Source organism: Cygnus olor, chromosome 8 (genome assembly GCF_009769625.2).
Source record: "Cygnus olor isolate bCygOlo1 chromosome 8, bCygOlo1.pri.v2, whole genome shotgun sequence".
Taxonomy (NCBI): domain Eukaryota; kingdom Metazoa; phylum Chordata; class Aves; order Anseriformes; family Anatidae; genus Cygnus; species Cygnus olor.
This window is the reverse complement of record NC_049176.1, coordinates 11,294,727-11,306,926: the sequence shown is the minus strand read 5'-3', so window position 1 is coordinate 11,306,926 and position 12,200 is coordinate 11,294,727. Positions and strand designations below refer to the sequence as shown.

Below are 12,200 nucleotides of genomic sequence, written 5' to 3'. Positions count from 1 at the left end.
CATACTAAATTCAAGACTGTACCCCGCAAATTAATTTTCAAGGGTGGCAAAAGTCAGCTGGCTAGAGCTGTTATTGCTAATAGCTAGAAAAGACCCACTTAATCACTTTGCACTTTTATTTGTAGAAGATAAAGAAACATTTCTTTCCCTAATAGTTTCATGCTTGTTTCATCTCATTTCATCTGGGCTGCAAGATCTGTTTAATTTCATTTGATCGGTTTTCTCAGGGTCTTAGAACTACCATATTTTTATAATCTTGTTATATCCATGAGATAAAAAACAATTGTTTGCCCCAGCATTTCCCAAATGGGAAACCAAGACAGAAAGAAATCAAGTGACTTGTTCAAGGTCACGCAGGATTTTGTAGCAAAACTGGAGAATTAGAAACCTGAACTCAATTCTTAATAAACCACAAGGGGAACTTCCTCGCTTAATCACCAGGGGTGCTGCAGACTGGGACATCCAGCACTACTTTTTTTTAATAACATGCACAACTGCTAATGACAAACAACAAACTATCTCCCTCTCTACAATAACAGGGAAAATGGCAGCTGCCAATGCAATTTTGTTACTGGTTTCTGACATTTATAAAGTTTTTAGTAGCTTCAGGAACTCTGTTTTGCCCTGGGCTATGCTGGGAAGGAACAGGGTAGCATAACCAGGGCAGCAGCAGTCTGGAGAGGGACAGCACCGACCTAGAGAGGCTGAGGTGCTGCAAGGCAGTGAGGAAACCTCAGCAGCAGTTATACACACGCACCGAACAGCTGCCTTGTTTGCTGTGCTGTCCATTTGTGCATATGAAGCTAATGTCCTGCACTGGAAAACAAGAGGTGTTTTCCGGAGGCAGTTTCAAAAAGGTGTGAGGGTGCACCTACCACTTATAAACACCGAAATACCATCAAGGTAAAACCTGCAAGCTGACCAGCCAACACATCTCACCTACAGCGGAGCTGAAGAGATCTTTTGAACATTTTTGGCAAGTGGGACACTAAGAGATGCTTTAGTCTGGTGCAGTGCTCATGGGGAGGAGGGGGAACATCAAAGAGCCACTGGCTGCATCTGAGCTGTGGTTTCCATCTCACTTCCAAGCGGTGTTGAAGTACATTGGCAGAACAGCATCCATCAGAGATGGATCAAATGCTGACCACAGCAGGATTTGTCCTCTTCAGAGGATACGAGCAGAACAGTTGAATCTGCATAAATATTGCATTAATAACAACCAGGCCGGGTGAAGACAGCATCTCGATACTGAGCACCAGGCAAAGCACCCACCTACTAAGAGCTCAGAGAAGCTCCTGAGGTTGCTACTGTTGACAAATACTCCGGTACCACCAGGTAGGGCTGTGTGGACAGTACGGTGCCCAGGTCTCAGGCTAGGACCAACTGGCTTCTTCCCCTGGGACCAGGGCTGCCATCAACGCTCAAAGTCACACCGTAGAGCCGTGGATAAGAACTGGGGGTCCCAGCCATCGCTGGCACATACAAACCCATGAACATTTTGGAGGTCAGAGCACAGACAGTGTCTGCATTTCTGAAGATCAGATGAAACCACACCTGCCTCTGCTGGTTTCTCTACCGCGACAGATCTACCTTAGTGGTTATTTACACTGCCCTCTTCCAACTTTCCTCTCTCATCTAATGTAAACGTGCTATAAATACAGGCTTGGCGTAAAGCCCATCAATCTACCGCTCAGCTCCCCCGGTCCTAAAGGCCTTTCTCTGGACAAGCTGTGATTTAGCTCCAAGTTCCTGTAAGTCTGAGCAACTTCTTCCAACCTCCGTCAGCACTAATGTGACACGTGCCCTTGTGCTACTTCCGAGACTCCCGTACCTTGAGAAACCGAATCCAAATTTCAGCACGACTCACTTGGACTTCGTTATGGGCGTCCTTCTTCTGCGGCTCCCACGAGCCCTTTAGGAGTTCCTCAAGGTTTTGGAGGGAGCACTGATGAAAGTCACCCTTGCCTGGGCATGCCACAGGACTTTGCCCTTAACAAGACCAAGACCTCTGCCCAGTGTCAGATAATCCGTCACTATAAGCTACTTGTAACCAAGCCAGATATTTATTGCTATTGATCTGCCTGGTCCCAGCGAAAGACTTTTGTTCTCCCAACCCGGGACTTTGACCTCAATTAAGTTATGAATTTCAATCCGATAGACTGCTCCACTTACCCTGCTGCTCTCCCTGACTGGATTAATTAGAATTAGCTAGGCTGGGAGTCACCCCGAGCGCCTCATGGATCATGTTATTTTAATAATAAATAAAGAGACGGCAGCAGCATACAAGGAAGGATTCTGAAAGATTGTTCATCCAAAAGCATCATTCAGAACCTGCCAATACTAATTTCTCCGAGTTTGATTACCTCATTTACTTCTTTTTATTTCTATTCATTAATTGAGTTTTATCCCCCATTACTTCAGCTCCCCAAATGTGCCCTTCCTATAAAGGAACCAGATACACACGTTGCCGTTCCAAAGTTTTATCGCTGCAGCTCATCAAAAGTAGAGTTAGCAGGAATGGAATAGTCATTAAGCATTTAATAATCTAATAGTGCTGAGAAAATATAGATATAATGGGTGGGGGGAGAGGAGAGGGACAAGGCAACCCTGTCTAGTGCCACGACGCGTGCGCTAAGGCCTCCTCACAGATAGTTACTTGGCTGGTAGACAAAACCAAGCGTCTTCAAGGAGGTAACATCCAACATTGGAGAAAACGCATATATCAATTAGGGTATTTTCTGACAGCACAATAATGCCTTTGCAATGAGACTAAACCGGGTTGAATACCGAAGAAATTTGATTGGCAAGGGGAAGTTTTTGAACTCGTGAGTCGAGGCCTGATAGCTACATTATCCTTATTACTTCTATTTCTGTATAAAAGCAATTACAATACTTGAAGATGTCGGCTTGCCCAGGACGGTACCAAAATGGATTGTCTCAGCCAGTCATGTCACAGACACACTACGGAGTTATTGACCCATAAATGAACACTTATTTGTCATGCTCATTTTAATGTTTAATTGGCTGGAACAGGAGGAACAGATTTAGACGATGGAAGTTTACCAATTTTTCAAAGGCTGGAACACAGCTTGCAGATAGCCAGGTCCTGACCTGAGAAACCACAGCAGAAAGCCTCAATGCACCTTCCACCTTCATCTAAGTTCAGGCCTTCATTTTGTAAGAAACCCTTCTTAGGGCAGGGTGATTTATCCCAGCCAAGCTGAGCCTTGTAGCAGGAGACAGAAGGCTCATTTAAACACGGGATGTCTAAGCTGGGACGGCCAACTGGTCTGTTAGGTAAACCAGAAAGTTACTGCAGTGTGGGATTTGCTGTTTTCCAGCAATGAAGCAGTCACCTTGTGAGATGCAGAGGGAGCAGGGCCCCAGCCTTTGCTTCCCTCTGCAGGTGAGCACTGCTGAGCCTTCTGCTGCACCTCACCGGAGGGGTTCCTGTCCACATGAATTTCCAAAAGCCTTCCAAATGCATCCTCTCAAACGATACTGCCGTTGAACAAGAGGGAAGGTCCTTGCACTGACTGATAACTGATTACAAAGGTAAAGATTGAATAGGAATAAGAGATGAACTTGCACAATTGCTGGTGATCACTCCAAGGGATCAGTGCGAGGGCGTGGGTTGTTCAACCCCACGTAAGTGAACAGGAAAGCAGGCTGAGAGTGGAGAATCCACCTCTGCTACATCTTCCAAAACAGCACAGCAAAGCTGACTGTAAAATGCTACAAAGAGATCTCAGAGTGACAGGGTGAAAAAAACGGCAGATGGAAATCAGTGCTAATAAACGCCAAGCAATGCATACGTGGGGAAATGATCCTTAGTCTCATACACAGCAATAGGCTCTGAACTATTACCGCGGTGGGAAGAGATGAGTTGTAACAGAGCTGGCTATCCTAACACAGCTCAGTATGCAATGGTAGATAATAAACAAAAAGGAGGCATTAGAAAAAAAGGGAGGAAGTAAGAAAACATCATTATATTGCTTCATTAAGATTCACGTTGCACTTACAGCAGGGGCACGGAGAAGAGGTACTCCCATGTCTGAAAGAAACCATGGAGGAACTAGGAATGATTCAAGGAGGTGCAAAATTATTGAGCGGCTTCCAAACAGGGTACAATTAAACAGATTAATTTTGAATTAAACTTCTCAGTCCGACAAAGAAGTGATCAAGAAGGCTCGGGGAGGCTGATAAAGCCAAAAGCAGGACAGAAAAGGTAACTAGGGGAACAATTCCTGTTCCTCATTACACCAGAACGATGGGCTATTGCATGAAATGACTGTGGCACGTGCAAAGCAAATGCACAGTTCAACCACAGAGCTGCCACCGGCATAAAAGGCTGGGACCCACACAGGGACAAGAGAAAATTATCAAAGGAAAATCCAGGAGCACAAAGATAACAGCAGGGGTTTAGGAAGCCTCCAAGCCACACGCTTTGGGTAAATATATAAAAATATCTCTATGCTTACCCTGTTCTGTCCCCTATGCATTTACTCTTCCTGCTGCTAGAGACGTGATACTGAGACAGAAAGAGTCCTGTGCTGACAACTATAATCACGGATGCAGAAATGAGATATAGAGGTCGAGAGGTGGAAACCTAAATTAGCTTTGCCATTTTAAGTGCCATTTTGCCACTTATGATCCATGGAGTCAAGCAGCAGCTGTAAATTAGTAAAAATCTTATTTAAAATCTTTTAAAAAGAAAGCACAAAGCATTACTGTCCCAACACTCAAAGTGCTGGAATAAAGTCCATCTTATTTAGGAAAACTAGTAAAAGTTCTTTGCATCAAAGCCTGCAAATTCAGCATGCCCCAGTGATGTGCTCAGAATTACTATATTTTAAACAAACTGGGAGAGATAACTGACAACGGCTGAATACAAAATGCCTTTTGGGAAGTAAACCCAGACCCTCCCATATTGAAAACTCCTCAGGGAGAAGGCCAGTGGCAGGATTTAGGTCCTTCAAAACAGGGAAAACTTATTCAAGTGGCCCAGCGCAAATGCTCCAGGAACCATCTCCCCTGAGCAGAGTAGCTGGCTGCTTGGCAAAGGCTGTTCCCCTGGCACAGAGAGTGATGGCTGGGACGTAGGAAATGAAGCAAGGCTGCAGACCATTCCTGGGATGATGTATTCACCTGAAAAACCAGCTTGGCTGCCACTGGTATCCTGTTTGTGCAGCTCACCAAATACCTTAATGAGGGGCTAAAGCATTTCCAACAATGACTTCAGAAATGGCAGGTGCTTATTTCGAAGATGACCCTGAGACCAAGGGACAATGGGGCTTGGGACCATCCCAAGTCCTTGCAGGGGGGCAATTCAAGGTAAGGTTACAGACAGTAAGGAATAAGACACCCTTTTCTCCTCTGCGCCAGGACATGACAGGTAACACAGTGCCACCTGCACCCATCTAAGAGCTACCTGCTGCTGGCCTGGCTCCTGGGAGCACTGGCAGACTGCAGCCACCACACTGCAAAAACCTGTGCTGGTCAGGCACGGAAACAGGCACGACGTGTCCTGATGCAGAGGGTGGTCACACTCCCTGAGCCTTCCCGAGATAAAACTACGTGCCTGGTGGCAAACTGCATTCCTCCTGCACCAGCACTGGCCACGCAGAGTGCCTCCCTCTGCACAGCAGAGCCCTCAGGACAAGGTGATGCCCGCAAACCACGCAATCCCACAGCAATTCCCTAAAGTGTGCTGCTGTCCCTGGTCCCTCAATTTAATCCCTGCATTTTGATTACCCTGAAAGCAGCTTTGAGGGTAAAACAATGTAGACTGCCGCTAGTTTTTCAGGACAGGCTCTTGGATTTCACTTTTTCAAACGCTCGTTTTGCACGGAGAGGTTGAAAGGACTGCGTGGATCCTGAAATCACCGCTGGAATAACACAGAAGCAGGTTGGTGAGCCTGCTTTGCAGGCAGTGCTGCACGCGCGCTGCCGGAGCAAGGGTGCCAACTGCTTTGCTGCACCAGCAACGAAGCAATGATTCATATGTCTACAGGGAGCAGAAGAAACAAAGGCTGTACATGTCAAGCTGGAAGATGGGAAGAGACAATGCGAAAAAAAAAAATATCAGCATGCACAGGCAGAAGGAAACATCTTCGTGTCCTTATGATCTGGAGTTTGTGTTGATGAGACTTGAGGTGCCTTCAGAAGCACAAACCAGGGACGAGTCTCCACATCCCCCAGCATATATTAAGAGCTGCAAACATTTTGCAAATGCTTCTGCTGAAAGGGACTTTTCTCCCAGTAGGTAAAATCAGCATCTGCTGAGTGGTGACCATTTAACATTCAACCTGCTGCCAATCTCCATTCCACAGAGAGACCCACAGGAGAGACATGGAGCGGTGCCACTTCTAATAACTGTGTGACTGGCACCATGTCAATGCTTTAATGTAGAAAGCTACCCTCTGTCACTAAGCAGATCTTTCCTTTCTTTTGGCTAATGGATTTCACACCCATTGGCAACAACGTCAGGACTGAAGGGGTGTAAGCCTGCAGTCTTCTGAGATCTGCTTGGCAAAGCCGACTACAGAAATATTGAGATAGGGGCTGGGGGGGGCGGTTATAGAGAAAGAAGAAAACTATTGTGGTTAATAATTCTGCTCTCATTACTCGTTGCCCTGCCTTTCATCTTTGTTTAGTTTCTTCATCCATTTGCCATTGTACTTCCTACTGCAGCAATGGTCACTTCAGCAGCACCTGCAGCGGCATTTGCTTGTGGCGAGCGTAACGCCGCCAAACCTCTGCAGCACTCGTCAGATCCAGGAGAGGGTCCTCATGGCTTTACGAGCCAAGCTTTTAGTATATTCAGGGGAAAATTTATACCAGGGCCATTAACAAAAAGGGCACAAAGCTCAGGTATTTTCCTTTTTAAATTTGATGAGGTTTAGAGAACGACCATAACAGCTGACTACTTTGATGGCTGGCACCTTACCTACAGCGGTGTTTGCTCTGATAGGTGGTGGGGGGCTGCATGGACACAGGCACATAGTCAACAAGGAGGGGAAAGCTGTGCAGGCACAGCCTGGGACCTCTCGTTCTTCATCAAGAACTATCAAGATGCCCACACCAATTTCCTCAATGTCTCCCTACAGATACAGAAAAACATGGGCACGAAGGCAGGGAAGGATGTGTGCTGGCTGATACTGGCTTCACTTTCAAATGTCTACACTACACCTCCAACACGAGGCCCACACAGACACTGAAGTAGTTCACCTTCTTGCTGTGAAATCAGAATGAACATAGTTGAAAGGAAAAATAAAAAAATACAGGCAGTGACTTGCAGGCAAGGAGGTCTGACTTATTCTCGCTTCTTTTTACCCTATATGCACAAAATCCTTTAAGAGTCAGGCAGGAAAACAGAAGAACTATACAAACAAAACCAAACCAACAGACCACCAATCTTGGCAATATTTGACATATCCATAATTTCTACTTCATTTTTAGCTAATGGTGGAAATTAGTCTTTGCACAGTTGATAAAAATCAACCTGTCTCTGCTGGGTTAGCCCTATGATCTGTGGCCCAGCAACTACCTCTCGTACAATTGATTTTCCTTTTTGGCAACCAATAGCCCAGTCAATAATAATGTTGTTTGAGAAGGATTGAGTCATGAGGGAGATGAACCCTCCCTGCCATTTATTATGTTTGTATTGTCTCCATTTGAAAAGGTTTTTTTTTTCCATTGAAGACGTGACCGAAGGTATTACGACGGGACAGCCACCGCGTGTCCTGGTCTCCAGAAGCCCTCTGACTCACCAGTGTGTTAGCATGCAAATGGAGAAGATGGTAGCTGCTGTCTGCTAGACGTTTGTGGCAGGGGACTGGGAAAAAAGACAAGCCAAGGAGGCAATCACGCTCCTCTTGCTACTCTTGGAGGAAAAAATAGAAAAATAAAACCCAGCTAGCTCAAAATCACAAGCTAACAAGCACGACTTCAGACAGCTGTGCTGCCTTGTGTGAGTTAGTACAAGATGCAGATGCAACATCCACATTGGCACCAAGGAGCAACCAACTCTCACTGCAGGCAGCCACAGGCACTAGATGCCTTTCGCTGAAATGACAGGTATACACGAATGAGTAAAACAAAATCCACACATACCAGCAACAGACTTCCTAACCTGGCAGATTTCAGCTTTGGTTCTCAAGTTTCCTTCCCAAACCCCTGAGGGTCCGTGGGCAACCCATGGAAAGCTTACTGACAGCAGCTCTGAAGTCTCTGGACAGTGATGTGTGCCTTTACCGAGGACGTGAAGGGTCAGCAAAAAAAAACAAAACTGAAGGTCAGTTATAACTTTTTTCACCCCTGAAGTCCTATAACTATACTACAGTTTTACGTATACGAATGATTTCCATAACATCAATAAGCTGATTAATAGAACTGCACGATGGTGTGGTTTAAGTCAAAACAGAGGAATATTTGGGTACAATTTTAACTCAGCAGCTCCACCACATATTGATTCAGACGTAGTCCTTAATTATCCTGTATGCCAAGTGATACGGACCCACCAGCAGCTAACAGTGTTTAAGACTCATCCACGTGGCCAGGTCGGGTTGAAGAGCTTTTTCAGAGTAAGCTGCTCTGTGATAACCATTCCAGGACAGTTACCCACACGTACTCAAAGGCATACCTTGAATGCATGGATTATTCCAGAAAACAAAATTACACAAAAATGCAAAAAAAAGTGCCTCCACAGCAAGACCAGGATGAGTCTCAAGTCTCCTGTTTTGATGTTGCAGATATGAGATACTATTTGCCATTTTGTCTCTCACTGGACAATTATTAGACCACGATGCCCTTCATCTTTCTTAAAACAGCACTAATATTCTGTAGACTTGAAAGCTGCGATGCTCCCTGCACATGACGACCACTTACACGGGGCTTTTGTGCCAGAGCACAGAATCCTCCTCAAACCATCTATTTATTTGCCTTGCTCTTGCAGCAGGAGGTGTCCAGAGTCAGAGGTGTCCAACCCTGCCCCAGGAGCACTCTTCCACCTAGGGCACCGACACCGTACGCTTTGCCACTGCAGTGAGCTCCCCTGAAAGGTGGTCGAGCAGTACCTAACAGTCAGGAGCAGGGCTGTGCCTTCTCCTCCAGGCTGGCACTGCACCACCAGACACAACTGGGGACAAGGATTTGTCTCCAGCCAGGCCAGCTTGCTGCTCCTGGCACAAGGAACACAGAGGATGTCACGGTGAGGCTGCAGGGGAGCACGAAGCTAGGGTGCAGTTCTGCATGTTGTGCATTCACTGCCTCCAGAAAGCCTCCTCTCTAAGGCCACAGCATATGCTGCAAGGAAAAGCTGTCACAACTGAAGCTTCAACAGAGGAAAAAGGTTTTCCTTTGTTGCTTGACCTTCTGCAAGGAAAACTTATTCATGTCTTCATATATTTTAAAGCTAGAAATTGATATTACAGTTATGTTGCCTGAGCTGCTTCGTAACTGCTGGGTTACGAATATGCTCCCCCTCCTTCCATGTCATTGCTCAGTTAAAAGCACACACTTCAAGCAAACAGAGCTCCAGTGGCAGGAGGCTGTTTTCAGACCGATCCCCAAGCTCCGGATATTTCCAGCAGAGCCCCAGAATACCAAACCACCACCCACTTTGAAATGGCCTCTGGCTCTGAAGATTTAGGTAATTCACTTACACAAACGCCCCTTTTCAGGGAGGAGAGAAGCCTGTTGCCTTTCTGCATCCCTTTGCCCATGGCAATCGGTTACCACTTTTCAAACGTGCCATTAGAGCTAATTATGAACAATCAGAGAACTCAATGGCTGCAGCTATTCAGGGACGTCCTTCTGAAACTGTAGCATCACCATTTAAACCAAAAAGCAGGGTGCAGGACCGTGGCAGTCCAGAAGCACATGGTGATTCCAAGACCCAAAGCTGTTTTGAACATGCCACAAGAATGAGTGGTACTGAGGTGGTAATGGAAGAGTGTAAATCTGTCAGGCCATTGGACTAATTTTTAGAAGCATACTAAAACACAGATAATTTAAAAAATAAACATTACTCTGTAAGATCTCTCTCCTTCACTAGCTACTCCTAACCCTCACAATCCCCAAATTTAGTCTCTCTCTTACACTGCCTGCATTTAGGTGCTGAGATGGGAAAGCACCCGAAGTCTCGAGCGGGTGGAAATTGCAGAGGCTGTTGGCACACCGGGCTGGGGCAGCCTGCGAAGAGAAGCTCTGCTGAGAGCACGTCGGGCTGAAATAATTGCGCCACTGATTCAAGTCACCAGAGATTCCCTTACACTTAACCCACCCTTCTTTATAGCCCTGACATTAACTGATAGAGCTTTTGGTAACGGGAAGAGCAGACACTGCAGCATATATGGCCTGTTAGGAAGCCAGAGTTTTTCCCTCTCCCCTTTTTCTTTAGGTTGCTCTTCACAAAATTCTTTCTGTTCCTTGTCTGGATATGAATTCTCACAGGAGAAAGGTCAAAATGAAAAAGAAATAAACATTGGTTCACAAAGACTTGAGATGTTATTGCAATTCATAAGTGGTTGAGAATAAAAATGTGTCTGCCTTCTCAGGGAACACACCTACGTGCAAACCAGAACCTTTATAAAAATTCTCCTTTATTACCTTGGTGGAAAAAAATCAAAGATTGATTTTCTTTTTATGGCTATTATTAACCTTTTGTTACTGGCCAAAAACAATCTGGTTGGAAAATGTGCAATACATCAGAAAAAAAAGAGAATTTAACAGAAAATTAATGTTCAGGGAAAAATAAGATGACTCTTCATTCAGCCTTTTCTTCTAAGAGTCAGCCCTTACCCCAAAGAAATGAGATAAACATCAAAAAAGTGAATTTTCAGACTGCTGTCATGGCACAGCACTCCAAACCAAACCCACTCTTGGGCTGTTGGGTTGAAGGGGACAGAGAAGTGTCTGGCTGAAGCTCTTCCCAGACGTACCTGACGTGTCGCTCACTAGCTCTGCCTGGAATGTGACAGCACGCCACGCCATCAGTGCACCCCCCCATTTCTACTGGCTCCACTGCCCTCCTATCCAAGGAAAAACTCCTACAAAACCAAAAACTCCAAGGTTTAAGCATGAAAATAGGTGTCTCACCAGGTCCTTTGGAGCCGTGCTTCCTAACATTCATCCCATCTGCAATTCTGCTCAGGCAAGGGCCAGATAGACTTTTTTTAAAACAAAGATTTTGTGTGTAAGTACTAGCACAGCTGTATTTAACCTATGAACATTACAGGTCTACTGAGAAGCCTGCAGGTTGCAAGTGTGGTTAAGGTTGTACAAGTTCCCGACGTGCCTATCGCAAGGCTGTTTAAGCCACTGTTGGTAAGAGCTAGCAAATTTGTCAAGAGAGGTGCACGGGCAGGAGAACAAAGGCTACAAAAGCCACGCTGGTAAAGAGCAGTCAATCACAATTTGACAGAAATACGTTGAACAATTATTTCCGAGTACAATCCCACTTAGACAGGTCAGCCCTTAGTTACAACAAGCTGACAAAACTGGGAGTGCTGACTTGTGAGCGCAGGCAGCTTCGAGCTGGCTGGCCAGAAGGAACCAACCCCTTGCTAAGCTGTTGCTGAAGCAGTGCAGTTCCCAGCCTGGTGTATTAAGGGATGCCAAAATTGCTGCCAGTTTCCCTCTGACGCTTTTGGATGCTCTTCTCTGTGATTAATGGTGTGAAAGAACTTGCTGTGGAGTCTTGGAAGAATTCAGTTGTGTGCAACGTTTGGTCAGGAGGCTACGTAACACATCACTCAAGTTCAGCCTTTCATTCCTTCCTTACCTGGCTGTTAACGTCGGCAGCGTGCTGTAACAGTACTGAAACGAGCTCCTTGTGTCCTCTGTCGCACGCCCAGTGGAGCAGAGCCCTGCCCTACAACATCCAAGAGAAAATTATCAGAGCTAGCCAAAAACAGCCCAAAAAATCTAGTCATGCTATGAAGTACTGAGTACCAATAACAAAAACAAAATAAAAGGTACGTAACACACTGGTGCTCCTGATCTGGACTTGAAACCCATGCTGCGGGCCCTGGCTCTGCTGCAAGAGGAGATCAGAACTGGGCAGGTGTCACCCACAGCCACCTCCCTCCCAGCTCTGTGGCGTGGGCTGCTGCATCCTTGCCTCCAGCACCTCCCAAACCTCTGCAGTTTTCTTCCCATCCCCTTCCTACAAATCCCGGCTCCTGAACACTCCCTGC

General features: G+C 45.9%; 1 protein-coding gene across 3 annotated transcripts in view; it reads right to left on the bottom strand.

Annotated features, from left to right (window-relative positions):
* Window positions 1-12,200, bottom strand: part of ACBD6 (acyl-CoA binding domain containing 6) — an 81,997-nt gene that overhangs the window by 27,178 nt on the left and 42,619 nt on the right. For all 3 annotated transcript variants that reach the window (XM_040565180.1, XM_040565178.1, XM_040565179.1), the window contains one exon: window positions 11,786-11,875. In XM_040565180.1, coding sequence (XP_040421114.1) covers window positions 11,786-11,875 — 90 coding nt within the window. The remainder of the gene's footprint in view (window positions 1-11,785; window positions 11,876-12,200) is intronic.